The 19549-nt window shown below is 43.8% G+C and overlaps 1 protein-coding gene across 1 annotated transcript in view; it reads left to right on the forward strand.

Annotated features, from left to right (window-relative positions):
• The window catches only part of ADAM10 (ADAM metallopeptidase domain 10), a gene marked incomplete in the record, with an annotated part of 1900398 nt that overhangs the window by 1611065 nt on the left and 269784 nt on the right, over positions 1-19549 (forward strand). The window contains 1 exon segment of the mRNA XM_044078896.1: positions 2198-2415. Coding sequence (XP_043934831.1) covers positions 2198-2415 — 218 coding nt within the window.

A 19549-nucleotide genomic window follows, 5' to 3' on the forward strand; every position in this document is an offset into this window, starting at 1 on the left:
AGTGTATTATAGGTAAGGGGAGGAGCTTGGAGCTCAGAGCAGATGCTAGTAAGGTTGCCAACTCGAATCCGATATGGATCCAGTATCCCACAGGTTGAAGACAAATGAAGTAGAACTACTCAGATGGAACGTTATGGTGAGTACATAACTTCTTTTTATCCTCCCATCCCTCTGATTCCACAATTTCTAAAGAAAGCTCTTCAGTTAAGATGCAGTGTGATCCTCATAGCCCCATTCTGGACTCAACAAGTTTGTTTCCCCTTCCTTTGGCCTCACCTAGTATACCCACTGTGGATTCTGGACCCTCTAACAGATCTGATTACTCATCCCCAAGGGTTGAGTCACCCAAGTCTGTCCAGTCTCAAGCTGACATCTTGGTTTCTCCACTTCCACCACTTCCACTAGTAGCCAGGCAAGCTAATCTCTCCTCGCCTGTTTGACGCATCATTCTGGCCTCTCATAAACCATCCAACAGAAGAGACTATACCAGGATAAATGGAAAAGATTCTCCATCTGGTCCAAGATAACATGCTAGACCCGTATTTGGCTCCAGTTACTGCAGTTCTTCAATACTTGGCTAGGTTTTTTGATAATGGAGCCTCTCCATCAAACGTACCAGTACATCTAGTGGCAATTTCCAATTTTCAGAATGGTATAGATGGCACCCCTCTTAGCTCTCTACGCATTTGCAAGGCATTCCTCAAGGGGACTTCTCAGATCAAGCCTCCTGTCGGGCCGTGGAACCTCACTCTAGTCCTTCAGTCTTTGACTCGGAAACCTTTTGAACCTGCTGTGAAGTGTGACCTAAAGTTTTTGTTTTGGAAATCCTTGTTCTTGGTAGCCATCACATCTGCCAGAAGAGTCTGGGAGCTGCAGGCATTGTGTATCAAGAGGCCCTATCTGGTCTTTCATAAAGACAGAGTATCACTTCGGACGAATCCATCCTTTCCCCCAAAGTTTTCTGAATTTTCCATAAACCAGACCATTGACCCTACCAGTGTTCTTTCCGAATTTTGCCAATAGTGGAGAGTACTGCCGTCACTCTTTAGACCTGCATAGACAGTTGAGATTTTATCTAGATAGCACCAAACCTATCCGTAAATCTGAACAGCATTTCATCTCCTGGTCTGGGCCCAGAATGGGAGAGGCTGTTTCCAAGGTTATTTTATCAAAATGGCTAAGACAGTGCATACATTTCATCTATTCCCTCAGTAATGAACCTATGACAAAAGTTAAATCTCACTCCACTAGATCTATGGCAACATCTTCAGCTTTCCATTCCAGGGCTTCCATGGATGACATCTGTGCAGCAGCTACTTGGGTAAGCCTCGTACCTTTATCAATCATTACAAATTGGACCTGGTCTCCAGAGGGAGAGCTGCCTTTGGCTCAATGGTACTCAGGAATGTTCTTCCATAAGGGCCGCCCATGGACCTCAAGGTAGCTTGGGATTCTGTCCCATCAGTGATGAATGGAAAGAAGATTAACATCAGATAAAGAAGTTATGTTTTACCATAATGTTCCATCTGTTTTGTTCAACTTCTTTCATTCATCACTTCCCACCCTCCTTCACCCTCCAAAGGCTCCTGGGGGATGCTTTGGATGGTCTTCGTGTTTCACTGTTGCAGTCATCACACTTGGGTTATCTTGCCAGGGGTAGCCCTCAGTCGTCCCGAATACCAGAGGCTTAGTATTTCTGCATCAGTTGCTGTCTCTCCAGGAATGACGTCAGGCCTTCAGTAGTATGCTTAATATATTGGGTGTATTTTTTTTTTTTTGCATTAGAATATTTACCTTAAACTAGAAAGTATTGAGAGAGACTTTTTTAAACCTATAATATAGTAAACTAGAAAAACATTACCAGTAACATGAACACTGTGGCTGTTTCATTTACAGCTGTCCAAGTATATTCTTTGTTGGACATTACTAGCAGTGCTTCCATTGCAGTTTAACAGCGAGTCACTGTGTTGTCAGTAGAGCTTGATAGAAGTGTCCTGATTAGTTCCTTTTTTTTTCATATTATCACATAGGATTCCCTCGGACTTTGTTCTACTTTGTGATTGGGTTAAGCTTTTTCTGTTGCTGATGGCTAATTACTATTCACATATAAACTTAAATGCACACATGCTTGCACAGACTGGTGTTATTCCATATGTACCATTTTAGTCAACACTGATGACCCACTTTTCTTCTTCAGCTGATTCATCATGTTCAAGTACTGGATCAGATCGCTTGTCTGCACATTTCCATGGGAAGACCATTACACTGCAGCCAGGCTCTCCATGTAATGACTTCAAGGGCTACTGTGATGTGTTTATGAGATGTCGACTGGTAGATGCAGATGGTCCTTTGGCCAGACTAAAAAAAGCCATCTTTAATCCTGAGCTATATGAGAACATTGCTGAATGGATTGTGGTAAGTATATTCAAAAATGTGACATCAGGTCAGTAATTTATAGGCACAAAGAGTTTGATATTTTAGACTTTGTCACTGAAGGTCTTAGCATTATATAAATTATCTAAAGCTCATTATGGAATTTCGAGTTTGCAATGTTAATTTCCATCTCAGAACTGGATTAATTCAGTCCTACTGAATCCGTAGAGCAAGCTGTCATTCATTCATTTTATGGTTAAAGCTTTAGCTGTTTTCCTTGGCTTTTGCATTTTCCTTGTTTAATTTGTATTTTAAGAGCAATCACCTGTTTTATCCTAAGACTCTTGGAGGTCGAAGCTTAGTTCTTGTGTACAAGATAAAACTAAACAAAGCAGTGTTTTGACACCTTTTTCATGGATGCAAAATGGAAAGTACATTTGCTATGTTGCACTTAAAGCTATTTGGCTATTTATATCACTTTTGAGTAGTTTCTTGTCCGTTTTTTCTGTATTTTACCGTGTTTTCCTTGAATCTGAAGTTACAGTTAGTTGAAGGTGTTTTATTGTTTGCATTGCTGTTGCTGTGTTTTCTGTGAGTCTGAAGTTCTGGTGGAAGGCATTTTACTGTCTGCACTGTTTTTTCAAGTGGTTCTGTATTGCACCTAGCTATTTACTTCGGTTTTGAAGTGGGTTCTGTCATCTTTCGGCATTTTTACTGTTAGTTTTTTTCTCTGAATTTGAAGCTGCGCCTATTAATTGAACTGGTTTTACTCTTTTTGAAGTGTTTTTGAAGTGTTTTTAAGTGGATTAATCAGTGTTGCCGCATTTATTTGTGTGTTTTGCCACCTTTCATTTTCTTAGCAAACAGCCAGTTGTGAAGTCATCTAGACTGAGCTTATGGTGGTTAAGGCCTACTTGAGAGTGTGGGTAAATGCTGCGGTTTTGGGAAGATGAACACTACTGCTTGGAGTTTTAGCTGATTTTCATTGATTCTTTTCTTTACTTTTTCCCCCCACTCAGCCATTATCTGACTCTGTTGAAAGCTGAAGCTCCTCTGCACAAGCTAAAACCAAAGTTTTGTATTTGACTTTATTTTGTATCCAGGAATTAGGAACGCTCATTTATTTTACTGCACTTGGTCACCCAGATTTTTAAAACAGTTTTGAGTGGTTCTTGTAATTTCTTTTGTATTTATTGTGTTTTCTTTGAATCTGAAGATGTTCGTGTTTCACTGTTGCAGTCATTACATTTGGGTAATCTGCTGGCAAGTTGCCCTCAGTCAGTCTGAATATCAAAGTCTTGGGTCCTGCATCGGTTGCTGTCTCCTCTTCCATGACGTCAGGTCGTCGGGGTATAAAACATGCAGCCGCCGCCATTTTCTTTAGTCTTTCTTGCCACACCCAAAGCAGAAGCATTTCGCAACTGACGGTCGGCCGACTCCTGAAATTTTTGCATTCGAGTTTCATAACCAAAGTCTTCAATTAAAGCTAAGTACCCCATTGGGGAAACTTTTTCTTGCTCCTTACCAATGTCAGTAAAAGTTAATACTTGCATTACTTGTGGGAAGCAAATATACCTCATAAGGATTTCCATTTGTACTGTATTCCTTGCCAAGGCCCAGATCATAACATGCCTTGCTGTTGGTTTAGTGCTGGATTTAACCAACGCACTCTTAAGCATCGGTATATCTTTGCTTCAAAATATTTTGGGAACAGATGGTCAAAATGGCCGAAGACTTAATTACCTTGATCAGGGGTTCCCACCCCCCCACCCCCGAAAAGAGGCATAGGCAAGAGACTGATTATGAATCTTCAGATCAGGTTTCTATTTCTTCTGATCAGAAATTTTCTATACCACACTATAAGGATTCAGATGCAGAGGTATCCATCCCATCTGCATCTCCTCCTGAGGATTATTCTTTTGGGGAAACCTTGCATACTTTGAGGGAACATTTTCATTGGGAGAGTCAAGATTTCTCAGAATCAAAAAAAGAGGCTTAGGGATTTCCTTCTTCCTCAGCATAGGCCTTTGACCATACCTCCTGTATTAGACATTGTTGATGTGTTTTCGGAATCAAGCATGGCTCCAGGTTCCCTACCTCTGGCTCCTAGCAAGCCAGACAGATGTTACAGGGTTCCTGACTCCCACAAATTTTTATTCAAAAACCCTGCTGCTGACCCCAAAACTATCTCACAGGGTCCCAAAGGTGTAAAGGCCTCAACAGCTAAGAGTCCTACCCCTCTGGTAGAGATTCCAGGGCACTGGATAGATGGGGAAAAAAAGTTTATACGTCTGCAACCTTGGTAATTAGGGTCTTAAACTGCCAGTTTCATATGCTTAAATATCAGCAGCATGTTATGGGATTATTGAAACAGAAAATGATGTTGATTTCTGAATGTGCAGAAAATAAAGAATTGCAGGAATTATTGCATGCAGCAGAACAGGTTGGAAAGCATGTGGTTTTGATTCCTTGGAGGCCTCCTGCAGGGACGCAGTTACTGGATCTGTGATTGGAAGACATGCCTGGCTCAAGGAGCAAAATCTGCCCGATCATGTTAAAGCTAAATTGTTGGATGCACCATTACAGCATGATACTCTGTTTGGTAATAGGGCAGAAGAGGTTTTAAATAAAATGGAAGACAAAGCTAAGTCTATGCAAACTGTAAAAGACTTCTTACAAGTGCAGCCACCAAGATTCAGTAGACACTGGCCTACAAAAAATCGGTCCATTCCTGTGTCCGACAGAGCCTCACGGGGCAAATCCAGGCGCTCAAAAGGCTCCAGGTATCAATCACAGGGTTCTTACAGGTCAAAGCAGTGGGGTGCCTCTACCTCCAAATCTGGAGGAAACAAAGCACAACCCTACAGTAAACAGTCTCAATGACTTCCCTCTGCCATCACCAAGCACTTATCTTTTGGCAGCCCCCTTAGGGGGATAACTAGCACTTCGTGCTCAAAATTGGCAGTTAATAACCCAGGACAAGTGGGTATTAAACATAGTATCCCAGGGATACAGATTTCATTTCCATACCTTGCCAATTCCAAATGGTTGGCCAGATCTGCCACAATATCAATGGGCAGAGGCACAGAAACAAGTTACGTCCCTCATGGATATGGGGGCTATTCAGCCAGTACCAGAACTAGAAAAAGGACAAGGGTTTTACTCAAGACTGTTCTTTGTACCCAGAAAAGGCGATGCCTGGCACTCAATACTGGATTTATCGATTTTGAACACATACTTGGACATCCCAAAATTCAAAATGCTGACTTTGCAACTGCTTCTGCACATGCTGGGCAAAAACGCTTGGCTAGTGACTCTAGACTTGAGGCATACCTGCATATCTCAATAAGGGAATCGTGCAGAAGATACCTCCGCTTCAAGGCTGGTTTTATGCATTCCCGATTCTCTGCACTGCCCTTTGGCTTATCTACTGCGCCCAGGGTCTTTACAAAATGCCTGGCACCAGTAATTGCATTTTGCAGACAAAGAAGCATACAAATCTATCCATACTGGGACGACTGTCTCATTCAAGCAGAAAACAAGGACATTCTTCTTCAACATCTGGCATTTGTAAAAAGGCTTCTAACATGCCTAGGGTACACAATAAACGAAAAGAAGTCACAACTGGTACCCTCTCAAAATATTACATTCCTGGGTGCAAGCTTGAATACAACTGCCCAGATGGCTTACCTTAGCCAGACAAACAAAGGCAACTATTTACTTCAAACAGATGGCAGCAAAAATGCATTTATCTACAAGACAAATTCTGCAGGCTTTGGGGTTCATGGCATCCTGCATTCCACTAATTCCATATGCAAGACTGTATATGAGGAAACTGCAGTGGTATCTAAAAAGTTTATGGAGTCAACATTGTCACAGTTTGGAAACAATGATTCCTCTCATTCCCTGCCTACAACAGGAGTTTCTTTAGTGGGCAGAGACATGTCACCAGAACATGGGATGGTCTTTCACTGTACCCCCTAGCCAACCAAACCCTAACTACAAACGCATCAGACTATGCTTGGGGGGGCCCACCTGGCGGGAAGATGCATTCAGGGCATATGGAGCCCAAAACAAATGCATCTGCATATCAACCAGAAAGAGATGTTAGCTGTTCAGAAAGCCCTGACAGCCTTCATCCAGGGCAACTACTGATAAATACGGACAATACCACGGTTATGTGGTACATAAACAAGCAGGGGGGGTACACATTCCTACCCCCTTTGCAGACTAGCCATGGCATTGTGGGACATAGCCCTGACTTACCAAGTACATCTTCAAGCTCAATTCCTGCCAGGAAAACAAAATACTCTGGCAGACGACCTAAGCAGAAATCGTATGGACCCTCATGAATGGAAACAGGATCCACAAGTCTTCAACATGATAACAGAGAAATGGGGGAGCCCTGACATAGATCTATTTGCTTTCCCCCAGAATTATCAACTGGACAAATTCTGCACAAGGACTTATCACAGACAAGCATGGAAAGTGGATGCTTTATCCTTCAGATGGAAAAACCTATCAGTCTATGCCTTTCCTCTTTTGCCTCTTTTTCCCAAGGTACTACTAAAGGTCAGACAGGAAAAACCAAAAATGATCCTAATTGCCCCGGACTGGCCTCACCAGCACTGGGTATCCAATTCCAAGGAATATGTCTCAACTCCCTCCTTGGTAACTTGCCTCAAATACCTCATCTACTGTCTCAGCAGAACAATCAAATTCTGCACATTCAGCTCCAAACTCTGAACCTAGCAGCATGTCTGATCATGTAATTATTCAAACAACACTTCTCAGTAAATCTGTGATGGATGTCATTTTGGAAGCCAGAAGGCCTAGTACTAGAAAATCTTATGCTGATAAATGGAAGAGATTCTGTGCTTGGATCCAAGCACAAGGGACTGATACAGCAAAGCCAAATATTCCTCAGATTTTACAATACTTAACTGAGATGCTTGACAAGGACCTATCTTTTTCATCAATAAAAATCCATGCCTCTGCCATCTCGGCTCATTACAGCACAGAGCTTCCCATCTTTTCTCATCCTCTGCTAAAACAGTATCTTAGAGGGGTCAAAAATTTAAGGTCTCCCAAAAGATCACCAGTTCCTGCATGGGACCTCAATTTTGTGTTGGAAAAGCTCACCCTGCCTCCATTCGAACCAGCAGCTACTGCAGATATAAAGATTTTATCTTGGAAAACAGCTTTCCTTCTGGCAATCACTTCAGCAAGAAGGGTTTCAGAACTATAGGCCCTCATGGCTGTGGAGCCTTTTATTATATTTTACCCAGACGGAGTGTCCCTCAGGACCAACCCTTCCTTTATGCCTAAGGTGGTATCCAGTGTAGCTCTTAACCAAACTATTCACCTGCCAACTTTCTACCCAAATCCACAGAACAAAGGGGAGCGGATTCTGCATTCCTTGGATGTACACAGACAACTAAGATTCTACTTAAACAGGAGCAAACCTCTAAGAAAATCTGAGCAGCTACTGGTGGCATTTGCTGCAGGATCAGAGGGAAAGGCTATTCCAAAGCAGACTATTTCAAAATGGATTAAGTCACTGCATTTGTTTCTGTTGTTTGCATCATGGTAAACCTGTCCCAAGGGTATCAGGTCACATTCCACCAGGGCTGCATCTACCTCAGCAGCTTTTCTCAGAGGGGTGCCAACCAAAGATATTCTAGAAGTTGCTACTTGGAGCTCTGTTCATACTTTTACAAAGCATTATCATTTGCCTCTCTTCTCTAAGTCCAGGGCAGGCTTTGCCACTGCAGTACTGCAGGGCCTTATAGCCGCTCCTAAGGCTATTTAGTTCCAGCCTCCCATCCATAGCTTTGGGATTCTACCCAAGTTTAATGACTGCCGCAGTGAAACACGAAGAACATAGTACAGTTGTGTACACTTACCATAAATGTAGATGTTCGAGTGTATTCACTGTTGCAGTCCAGGTTACACACCCGCTTAGAACTTCTCTTTCCTTCACTGTATTCTACAGCCTTTGTGGTGTATTTACTTTTAGATGAAGGTTAAGTCTATGTTGTTACAATTGCATTGTTATATATTGTTTTATATATAACTTGTAACCAAAAAAACAAGAACACCCACGAAATTAAACAAAAAGTCTCCGGCACAATGAAGGTTTTCCTTGTTCCAGTGAAGGCAGGCAGACCACTCGAGGAAGTAGCAAACACTTTTAATCCATAAAATCACATCAAAAAACAAAAACAAAAGCAAAGGTCGATTAAGATTCACTGGAACAAGGAAAACCTTCATTGTGCCGGAGACTTTTTGTTTAGTTTGTTTTACATATATATATATATATATATATATATATATATATATATATATATATATATATATATATATATATATATATGTGTGTGTGTGTGTGTGTATATATATATATATATATATATATATATATATATATATATGTGTGTGTGTGTGTATATATATATATATATATTTTTTTTTTTTTTTTTTTTTTGCTCCCCATATGGGGGGCACCTGACATCTGGGACAAGAAAAACTAAAGAAAATGGCGTCTACTGCATGCTTTATACCCCTGACGTCATGGAAGAGGAGACAGCAACCGACGCAGGACTCAAGACTTTGATATTCAGGCCGACCTGAGGGCAACCTGCCAGCAGATTACCCAAATGTAATGACTGTAACAGTGAATAACACTCTAACATCTACATTTATGGTAAGTGTACACAACTGTACTTTACTGCTATTAACTGAAGGCGTTTTCCTGCTTGCACTGCTTTTCAAGTCGATTCTGTGCTGTGCCTATTTTTTTTTAATAAGTTTTGTGCGGACTCGTTCATTTTTTTATATTTTACATTTTTCCTGATTGTGTTAATAGAATTAGTTTTACACTGCAGTTAAACAGTGAAATGTGTTCAATAAATTGCTCAAGTGGTTTAAGAGCTGTTAAGTGAATTAGTTGCATTTACAGCCAACTGACTAAAGAGCTGTTTAGTGTGCCTCAGTGTTGTGAAAGTGTTTTTTTTTTTTGCAGTTAACTTCTTTTTTGCCTCTTTTACGCCCAGATGTTCTTTTTTTTTCACTGTTGCAGTCATTACATTTGGGTTATCTGCTTGCAGTAGCCCTCAGTCGGCCTGATTAACAAAGTCTTAGGTCCTGCGTCAGATGCTGTCCCTTCTTCCATGACGTCAGGTCATCAGGGGTATACAACATGCAGCCGACGCCATTACATCAGTCTTTCTTGCTATGCGGTGCCCAAAGCAGAAGCAGTTCTCAAGTGTCAGTCGGCCGACTCCTGAAATTTTCGTTTTCGAGTTTCAGAATCAAAGTCTTCAACTAAAGCTAAGTACACTGTTAGGGATCATTTTTCTTGCTCCTTACCGGTTTCAGTAAAAGTTAATAATTGCATTACTTGTGGAAAGCAAATACCTCTCAAAGATTTTCATTCGTACTGTATTCCTTGCCTGGACCCTGACCATGATGTACCTTGCTGTCGGTTTTGTGCTTTATGTAATCAGCGCACTATCTGTTGTCTGTATATTTTTGCCTCTAAATATTTCGGTTCTCGGTTTAATTATCCAGAAATGTCGTCGGTTAGCCATCTGACTACCGGGATTCCAAAAAAACTCAAAGATAAAGGCAGAGACAGGCCACCTCAGTCCAAAGCTGCCGTCGATGCTTCTCCTAAGCCAGTCACCAGTTTGTTGGTACTCAGTGAGGCGCTTTTGCAGCCCCTGATACCTGCTACATCTAATTCGCAGGCCTCCACTGAGACCGATACGGAGTCCGGTATGCTGCAAGATGCTTCAACTGTGGAACCTGTGAATGTCTCTACCTTGGATGGGTCCGGAGCCGCTGTACAGGCACCGGCTTCTGTGGGTGTATTCAGGCTCACGGACTTGCATATTAAACTAATGCCTCCTTCATTTAGGCCTAAACCTCGAGCCATGCCTAAGAAACCGATGTCCAGGCTGCATGCTCAGGCCTCTATGCCTAAAAAACAAATAAGAATGGCTGAAGATCTTATAACTTTTATCAGGGGAAGCCAACCTCCCCCTTTTAAGAGACCTAGGACTGAAGTTGTTTATGAATTTTCTGACCAGGATTCTGATTTTTCTGATTCTTCTGATGATCTGAATTTGCCCTTGTCAACTTATGAGGATTCTGATGCAGAGGACTCTGTTCCCCCTGCTTCCCCTCCAGAGGATTTATTTCTTTTGGTGAAACCTTACAAACTCTAAGGGAGCATTTCTACTGGGAAAGCCAAGATTTTTCTGATTTAAAAAAGAGACTTGGGGATTTCTTACTCCTACCTCAGCATAAGCCTTTAGCTATACCTCCTGTACTTGACATTGTTGATGATGCCTTTTCAGAATCTAGTTTGGCCCCTGATTCTTTGCCTCCTGCTCCCATAAAACCTGACAGATATTACAGGGTTCCTGATTCATACAAGTTTCTTTTTAAAAATCCTATTGCGGATCCAGAGACTTTCACAGGGACCCAAGGGCATTAAGGCTTCTACTGCTAAAAATCCTACCAGTTCTAATAGAGACTCCAGAGCGCTGGATAGATGGGCTAAGATGGTTAACACTTCTGCAACCTTGGTCATTAGGGCTTTAAACTACCAGTTTCATATGTTAAAGTATCAACAACATGTTATTGGGTTGCTAAAGAATTACAGGATTTAATGCATTCTGCTGAACAGGTTGGTAAACATACTTTGCAGTGTGGATTTGATTCATTAGAGGACTATTGCAGGGCTGTTGTTACTTGATGTCCTTCAATAATGCAACTGCAGTCCTGACATATGGGTTGTCCTGCCTCAGGCAGCCCTTCGGTCAGCCAGATTCCAAAGTCTGGGTCCGGCGTCGGCTGATGTCGCCTCCTCCCCGACGTCAGAGCGGCTGGAGTATAAAGGCATCAGCCGACGCCATCTTCTTCAGTCTTTCTTGCCGCGCGGTGCCCGAAGCAGAAGCAGTTTGCAAGTGCCGGTCGGTCAGCTCCTGTGTTTTCAGTTACCAAAGTCATCTAAAAGCTAAGTATCCCGTTGGGGAACATTTTTTCTTGCCTCAGCCGATGTCAGAACAAATTGAGAAAGTTAATAATTTTGTCTTGTGGTAAACAAATACCTCATAAGGACTTTCATTCTTACTGCCTCCCTTGCCTGGGCCCAGACCACGACGTCTCGGCCTGTGCCACCTGTGCTTGCTTTAATAAGCACACTCTCAGGCGCCGGGCAGAGTTTGCCGAAGACTTTTTTGGCGAATCTTACTCTTACAACATGCCCTCGGAACAACCGACAGCACAAACTACCAAAAAACAAAAGGACCAGGACCGACATCCTCGGCCCGCGTCTTCCACCGTTATAACGCCTAAGCCCTCCGCGAGTGCTTCGGTCCCTTTGGAAGCGGTAATTCAACCGCTCCATGCCGACGACACCGCGTTAACTCATCCCTCGGTCTCGGTTGTTGATTTTCCTCCAGAAACCGAAGTTCTGTATCTACCCGACACCATTCCAGTGGACAAAGTTACCGCTGCACGTGGGGCAGCTAGGCCTCCTGTACCATGTCAATCAAGGCCTTTGCACGTGCTAAGGCCACCAGCCAGGCCAAGGCCCATCCCAAGCCTGCTTCTCAGGCTCCTTCTTCTGACTAACAAATCATGTCTCTGGCTGCAGATCTTATTTCTCTTATTAGGGGGTCTCAGCCTCACCCAGACAGAGGTTCTCAGCCGCCTGCAGAAAAAAGGCCTAGAACTGAGCAGGCAGACAACCTCTCTTCAGATGAAGCCTCTGGGTATTCAGAGCATTCAGAAACCCAAGAAGAATCCTTCCAGGCCTATGAGGACTCTGATGCTGAGGAATCTATTCCCTCTGCCTCCCCTCCAGAGGATTTTTCATTCGGTGAAGTCCTCCACTCCATGAGGGAGCATTTTAAGTGGCAGGGTCAGGAATTTTCTGATTCCAGGAAAAGGCTGCATACCTTCCTTAAGTTACCCCAGCACAGACCTTTAGCTATTCCGCCAGTCTTGGATGTCCTGGATGATGTTTTCTCCGACTCCAGTGCTTCCCCTGATTCTTTCCCTCCTGCTCCTGTCAAGCCAGACCGATATTACAGGGTCCCTGACACTCACAAGCATCTCTTTAAGGCCCACTCTGTGGATCTAGAAACTATTTCACAGGGCCCCAAAGGAGTGGCTACCTCCTCAGCCAGGAACCCACTGCCAGCTGACAGGGAAGCAAGGTCCCTGGAGAGATGGGGTAAAAAAGTCTATACCTCTACCACCCTTGCCATGAGGTCTCTTAACTGACTTTTTCTTATGTTTCGGTACCAGGATTATTTACTGGATGATTTGCAGAAAAAGATAGCCTCTCCTGAGCCTATAGATAGAAAGGCATTGCAGGATTTGGTTCATAATACACAGCAGGTTAGTAATCATTTTCTACAGTGTGGTTATGATGCATTGGAGGCTTCATGTAGGGCAGCTATGACAGGGGCTGTTATCCGTAGACATGCTTGGTTGAAGGATCAGCCGCTGCCAGATCATGTTAAAGTTAAGCTCCTGGATGCACCTCTGGATAAACAGAAGCTTTTTGGAGCTAATGCTCAGGATGTGTTGAAATCTATTGAAGAGACGGCAAAATCAGTTCAAACAGTAAAGGATTTCCTCCAGGTTCAGCCCCCAAGGTTCAGCCGGAATTGGCCTCCAAAGAATTGGTCCTTTCCAGACTCTGACAAGTCCCAAAGGGGAAAGAACAGGCGTGCACGAGGTAGAGGGCAATACAGAGGCTCCTACAGGGGCCAATGGCAACCACAAAATCAAAGAAATGGCACAGGTAGTACACCTGCACCACAGGGACAATCACAATGACTTACCTTTCACTCCGCCTACCAAGGCTCAAAGAGAAGCACCTATAGGCGGAAAATTATCTCTGTTCTCAAAAAACTGGCACATTATAACAAAGGACAATTGGATTCTGGACGTAATAGACAGAGGTTACAGGTTCCACTTCCATACCTTACCAACAGGACAAGGCATGCCAAACCTGCCACAAAATCAAAGGGCAGAGGCACTCATAGAAGTCTCAAAGCTATTACAAATAAAAGCAATAGAGAAGGTTCCTCCTCAGGAACAAGGCCAGGGATTTTATTCAAGACTGTTCCTTGTTCCAAGAAAAGAAAAACAATGGAGGCCTATATTGGACTTGTCCGTTCTAAATACTTTTCTCATGGTGCCAAAATTCAAGATGCTGACGTTACAGCAACTTCTTCCCATGCTGGGCAAGGGGTCTTGGCTGGTTACTCTGGACCTCAGAGGCATACCTGCATGTCCCTATTTCTTGCAGGAACAGAGCACTATCAATTCTCAGCATTGCCGTTTGGCTTATCTACTGCGCCCATAGTATTCACGAAATGCCTGGCATCAGTAGTGGCACATTGCAGACTCCATGGGATTCAAATATACCCTTACCTGGACGACTGCCTAATGCAAGCAGACAGCAAGCAGACCTTGATAAGACACTTGGATTACGTCATTCAATTGCTGCAGGCTTTGGGATACACAGTCAACATTCAAAAATCAAGATTACTGCCATCCCAAGAGATAATATTTCTAGGAGCAAAACTGGACACACAGCTACAAATGGCTTTCCTCACAGAGGAGAAACAAGAACATTTAACAGCTTACTTCAGAGGCCTAGCAAAATTAACCCACCTGACCGCAAGGAAGACCTTGCAGGCCCTCGGGTTCATGGCATCTTGCATTCTTCTAATCCCTCTGGCAAGACTACACATGAGAAAGCTGCAATGGTACCTAAAAAGCTTGTGGTCACAACACAGCCACAACCTAGAAGACATAATACCACTCATACCATGCCTGCAAAAGGAATTTTTGTGGTGGGCTCAAGCAAGTCACTTAAACGAAGGCATGCTTTTCAACAAACCTCAGACAAGTCAAACTATTACAACAGACGCCTCAGACCTTGGATGGGGGGGCGCACATGGACGGCAGATGCATTCAAGGGCAATGGGTTCCAATGGAGATGCATCAGCACATAAATCAAAAAGAGATGTTGGCAGTGATACATGCAATAGAAGCCTTTGGAAAATCTCTTCAACAAGGTCATCTGCTGATAAGAACAGACAACACCACTGTCATGTGGTACATAAACAAGCAAGGGGGCACTCATTCCTACCCCCTCTGCAGACTAACAATGATTCTTTGGGAAAAGTCCCTGAAACTGAACATCTACTTGCAATCCCAGTTTGTTCCGGGCAAGGACAATGTTCTGGCAGACAGATTGAGCAGAAATTTCTTGGATCCTCACGAATGGATGCTACACCGCATTTTCACAAATAGCATCTGCATGGGGAAGACCAGACATAGACCTCTTTGCATCTCATCTCAATCATCACCTGGAAAGGTTCTGCACAAGGATACACCATCCTCTAGCTTGGAGAACGGATGCTCTTTCCTTCAGCTGGAATGCTCTAACCATTTATGCATTCCCTCCTCTACCTTTGCTCACCAAGGTGTTACTGAAGATCAAGGCAGAACAGCCAAGGGGAATCTTGATAGCTCCAGACTGGCCAAGGCAGCACTGGTATCCACTACTATTGAGCATAACTCACTCCAAACCGTGGCTCTTGCCTCAGTGGCCTCTGCTCCTGACTCAACATGGTTACAAGACTGTTCATCAGAACCTGCAAACCCTAAAGCTGACAGCTTGGAGAGTTCCATGACTCAGACCCATGACTCACTCTCCAAAAAAGTTCAGTAAATTTTGCTGGAGGCACGCAGACCCTCCACCTGAAAAACCTATATGGCCAAATGGAAGAGATTCACCATCTGGAATGTCAACAAGGGACAGGATGCATCATTGGTTAACATGCCTCAGATATTGGAATACTTGACAGAAATGCTTCACAGTGGCCTCTCATACTCTTCCATCAAAATCCACGCTTCAGCTGTCTCAGCACATTATAACTGTGATCCACCTGTGTTCTCGCATCCTTTGCTAAGACAGCTTGTAAGAGGCATAAAGAATATCAAACCTCCAAGGAAGCTACCAATTCCTGCATGAGACCTCAATTATGTCTCGGAAAAATTAACTCTTCCTCCTTTTGAACCAGCAGCATCTTCAGAAATGCAATTTCTCTCATGGAAAACGGTTTTCCTGTTGGCAGTCACTTCAGCAAGAAGAGTCTCGGAGATACAGGCCCTCATGGCAGTTCCTCCCTTTATCATCTTTCATCAGGACAGAGTTTCCCTTAGGACCAATCCTTCATTCATGCCTAAGGTGATATCCAGAGTGTCTCTAAACCAAGCAATTCACCTGCCTACTTTCTTTCCTAATCCTCAAAATAAAGGGGAAAGGTTGCTGCATACTTTAGACATTCACAGACAACTACGCTACTACTTGGACAGAAAGTCCACCAGGAAGTCTAACCAACTGTTTGTAGCCTATGCTGCTGGAGTGCAAGGGAAAGCAGTCACCAAACAAACTATCTCAAAATGGATTGGACACTGCATCAGATTCTGTTATTCTTTTCATGGAAAAAGTGTGCCAGCTAATATCAGATCACACTCCACCACAGCTATGGCCACATCCACAGCTTTTCTAAGAGGAGTGGCTACAAAAGATATTCTAGAGGCTGCTACATGGAGCTCCGTGCATACATTTACCAAACACTACAACCTGCCATTATACTCCAGATCCCGAGCAGGCTTTGCTTTGGCAGTCCTGCAGGGCCTTCTAGCTACACCATCTCTTACTTAGTCCTACCACCCCCAGCTTGGCTATGGTATTCAACCCATATGTCAGGACTGCAGTTGCATTCTTGAAGGACATAGTACAGTTTTGTACCTACCATAAATGTAGATGTCCGATAGATATGCAACTGCAGTCAGGTTTACCCTCCCTCCTACCCCTCTTTTTTTTCCCATTTTTGGGTCCTTACTCCCCTCACCTTTCAGCTGGGGATATATGTTATGGTGTATCTGTTTATTACTGTTGTGCATGTCTGATTTTATCAGTTTATCCATTCACCAAATTTAGCCTTCATTGGAGGGCACCTGGCATCTGGGGCAAGAAACACTGAAGAAGATGGTGTCGGCTGATGACTTTATACTCCAGCCACTCTGATGTCGGGGAGGAGGCGACATCGGCCGACGCCGGACCCAGACTTTGGAATCTGGCCGACCGAAGGGCTGCCTGAGGCAGGACAACCCATATGTCAGGACTGCAGTTGCATATCGATCGGACATCTACATTTATGGTAGGTACAAAACTGTACTATCTGTGCTCAGAAGGCATGCTTGGCTTAAGGAGCAATCTTTGCCTGATCATGTTAAAGCCAAACTGTTGGATGCTCCCTTAAATCAGGACCACCTGTTTGGCATCAAAGCTAAGGAAGTTCTTAAAAAGATGGAAGATAAAGCTAAATCTATGTAAACTGTTAAAGATTTATTACAAGTTCAGCCTCCTAGATTTAGTAGGCATTGGCCCTCTAAGAATTGGTCCTTTCCATCCCCTTCCAGGTCTTCTCAAGCCAAACCCAGACACAACAGAAACCCCAGATTTCAGTCCCAGGGGACACACAAGACTAAGCAGTGGGGGATTTCCGCACCCAAGTCAGGGAGTAGTAAGACTCTCCCCTACCCCCTATGGCAAACTGTCTAAATGACTTGTTTTTAAAACTACCAAGCAGTTCCCAACTGAATGCTCCTTTAGACTGAAAGATTGGTCTGCAGGCCAAAAACTGGGAACTCATTACCCAGGACAAATGGGTTTTAAATATAGTGTCCCAAAGATACAGATTTCACTTCCACACATTGCCAACACCAAGCAGGTGGCCAGATCTACCCCCAAATTAGTGGGCAGAGGCCCAAAATCAAGTTCTCTTTCTCTTTTAAGCATGGGGGCTATTCAGTTGGTACCAGAAGAGGAAAAGGGACAAGGTTTCTATTCGAGACTTTTCCTGGTACCCAGAAAAGACAATTCATGGCGTCCTATCCTGGACCTTTCTACTCTAAACACCTTTCTGGTGATTCCAAAATTCAAAATGCTGACTCTTCACCAGTTGCTTCCTATGCTAGGTAAAGATGCATGGTTGGCAACACTATACTTAAATGAAGCATACCTGCATATCCCCATCAGGGAGTCTTGCAGAAGATACCTATGCTTCAAAGCAGGTTACATGCACTATCAGTTCTCGGCACTGCCCTTTGGCTTATCTACTGCGCCCAGGGTATTCACAGAGTGCCTAGCTCCAGTCATTGCATTTTGCAGGCAAAGAAATATTCAAATATACCCATACCTGGAAGATTGTCTAATTCAGGCAGAAAGCCAGGACATACTTTTGAATCATCTGGCCTTTGTTCAAAGGGTACTGACTTGTCTGGGGTGCACCATAAAAGAAAAGAAATCACACCTGGTACCCTGTCAACAAATTGTATTGAATACAACTTCTCAGATGGCTTTCCTCATGCCAGAGAAACGGATTCATTTGACAACCTACTTCAAACTAGTGGCCACAAAAACCCAGCTCTCTGCAAGGCAAATACTGCAAGCCTTGGGGTTCATGGCGTCCTGCATTCTTCTAATTCCACAATGGTATCTCAAAAGCCTATGGTGTCAACATTCACAGGACCTAGAAGCAATGATTCCTATCATACCTTGCCTACGCCTGGAGTTCCTTTGGTGGGCAGAGGCCTGCCACCAAACCAGGGGACTACCATTCACACTACCCCCTGCCACCCAAACTTTAACAGACACATCAGACTATGCAGGGTGGGCTCACCTGGCAGGGAAGTGCATTCAGGGCAAATGGAACCCAGGTCAAATGCACCTGCACATAAATCAAAAGGAAATGTTAGCTGTACAGAATGCTCTGACAGCCTTCAAGGACCACATTCTTCCAGGACAACTAATGGTAAAGACGGACAACGCCACTGTTATGTGGTACATAAACAAGTGGGGGGGGGGGTACACATTCTTACCCCCTCTGCAGACTAGCCATGGCATTGTGGAACACAGCCTTGAGCTACCAAGTGAATCTACAAGCTGAGTTCCTGCCAGGAAAAATTAAATACACTGGCAGACGGACTAAGCAGAAACCTCATGGACCCACACGAGTGGAAACTGGAACCAAGGATTTTCAACATGTTGACAAGCAAGTGGGGGAGCCCAGATATTGTAGACCTGTTTGCTTCCCCCCAGAACCATCAATTGGACAAATGTTGCACAAGGATTCCCCACAAGCTAGCTTGGAAAGTGGATGCTCTATCCTTTAGCTGGTAAAACCTATCAGTTTATGCCTTTCCTCCTCTGCCTCTGCTCTCCAAGGTACTACTAAAGATGAAACAGGACAAGCCAAGGATGATTTTAATTGCACCAGACTGGCCACATCAACACTGGTGTACCCCCTCTTGTGCAGTATGTCACACTTGGCCCCATGGCACCTGCCTCAGACTCCTTCCCTGTTGTCTCAGCAAGATAACCAGATTCTGCACCCTCAGCTGCAAACCCTGAACCTAGCAGCTTGGCTAATTACCTATTCTCTCCTTTACCATCCCTCAGTAAATCAGTGATGGATATCATTTTAGAGGCAAGGAGGCCTAGTACTAGAAAATCTTATGCTGCAAAATGGAAAAGATTTTGTGCCTGGAATCAATCTCAAGGGATGAGCGCAGCAGTGCCCAATTTACCCCAGATTCTACAATACGTGACTGAGATGCTTCATAAGGACTTGTCCTTTTGCACCATCAAAATTCATGCCTCAGCCATTTCAGCTCATTACAGCATAGAGCCTCCCCTCTTCTCTGACCCACTGCTCGTGCAGTTCCTCAGAGGGGCCAAAAATTTAAGACCACCCAGGAGAGCTCCCACTCCAGCTTGGGACCTTATCTTTATCTTGGAGAAACTCACTCTTCCTCCTTTCGAGCCAGCTGCTACTGCAGGTTTAAAATTCCTTTCTTGAAAAACAGCTTTCCTTTTAGCAATCACTTCTGCAAGAAGGGTATCTGAATTACAGGCCCTTATGACAGTGGACCCTTTCATCTTTCATATGTGGACAGGGTGTCCCTCAGAACCAATCCCTCCTTCATGCCCAAGGTGGTATCCAGTGTGGCTCTTAATGAGTCCATTAATTTGCCTGCCTTTTTCCTAACCCACAGAACAATGGGG

The sequence above is a fragment of the Protopterus annectens genome, chromosome 7.part1 (assembly GCF_019279795.1).
Source record: "Protopterus annectens isolate FY-2018-M chromosome 7.part1, PAN1.0, whole genome shotgun sequence".
In the NCBI taxonomy this organism is placed as follows: Eukaryota; Metazoa; Chordata; order Ceratodontiformes; family Protopteridae; genus Protopterus; species Protopterus annectens.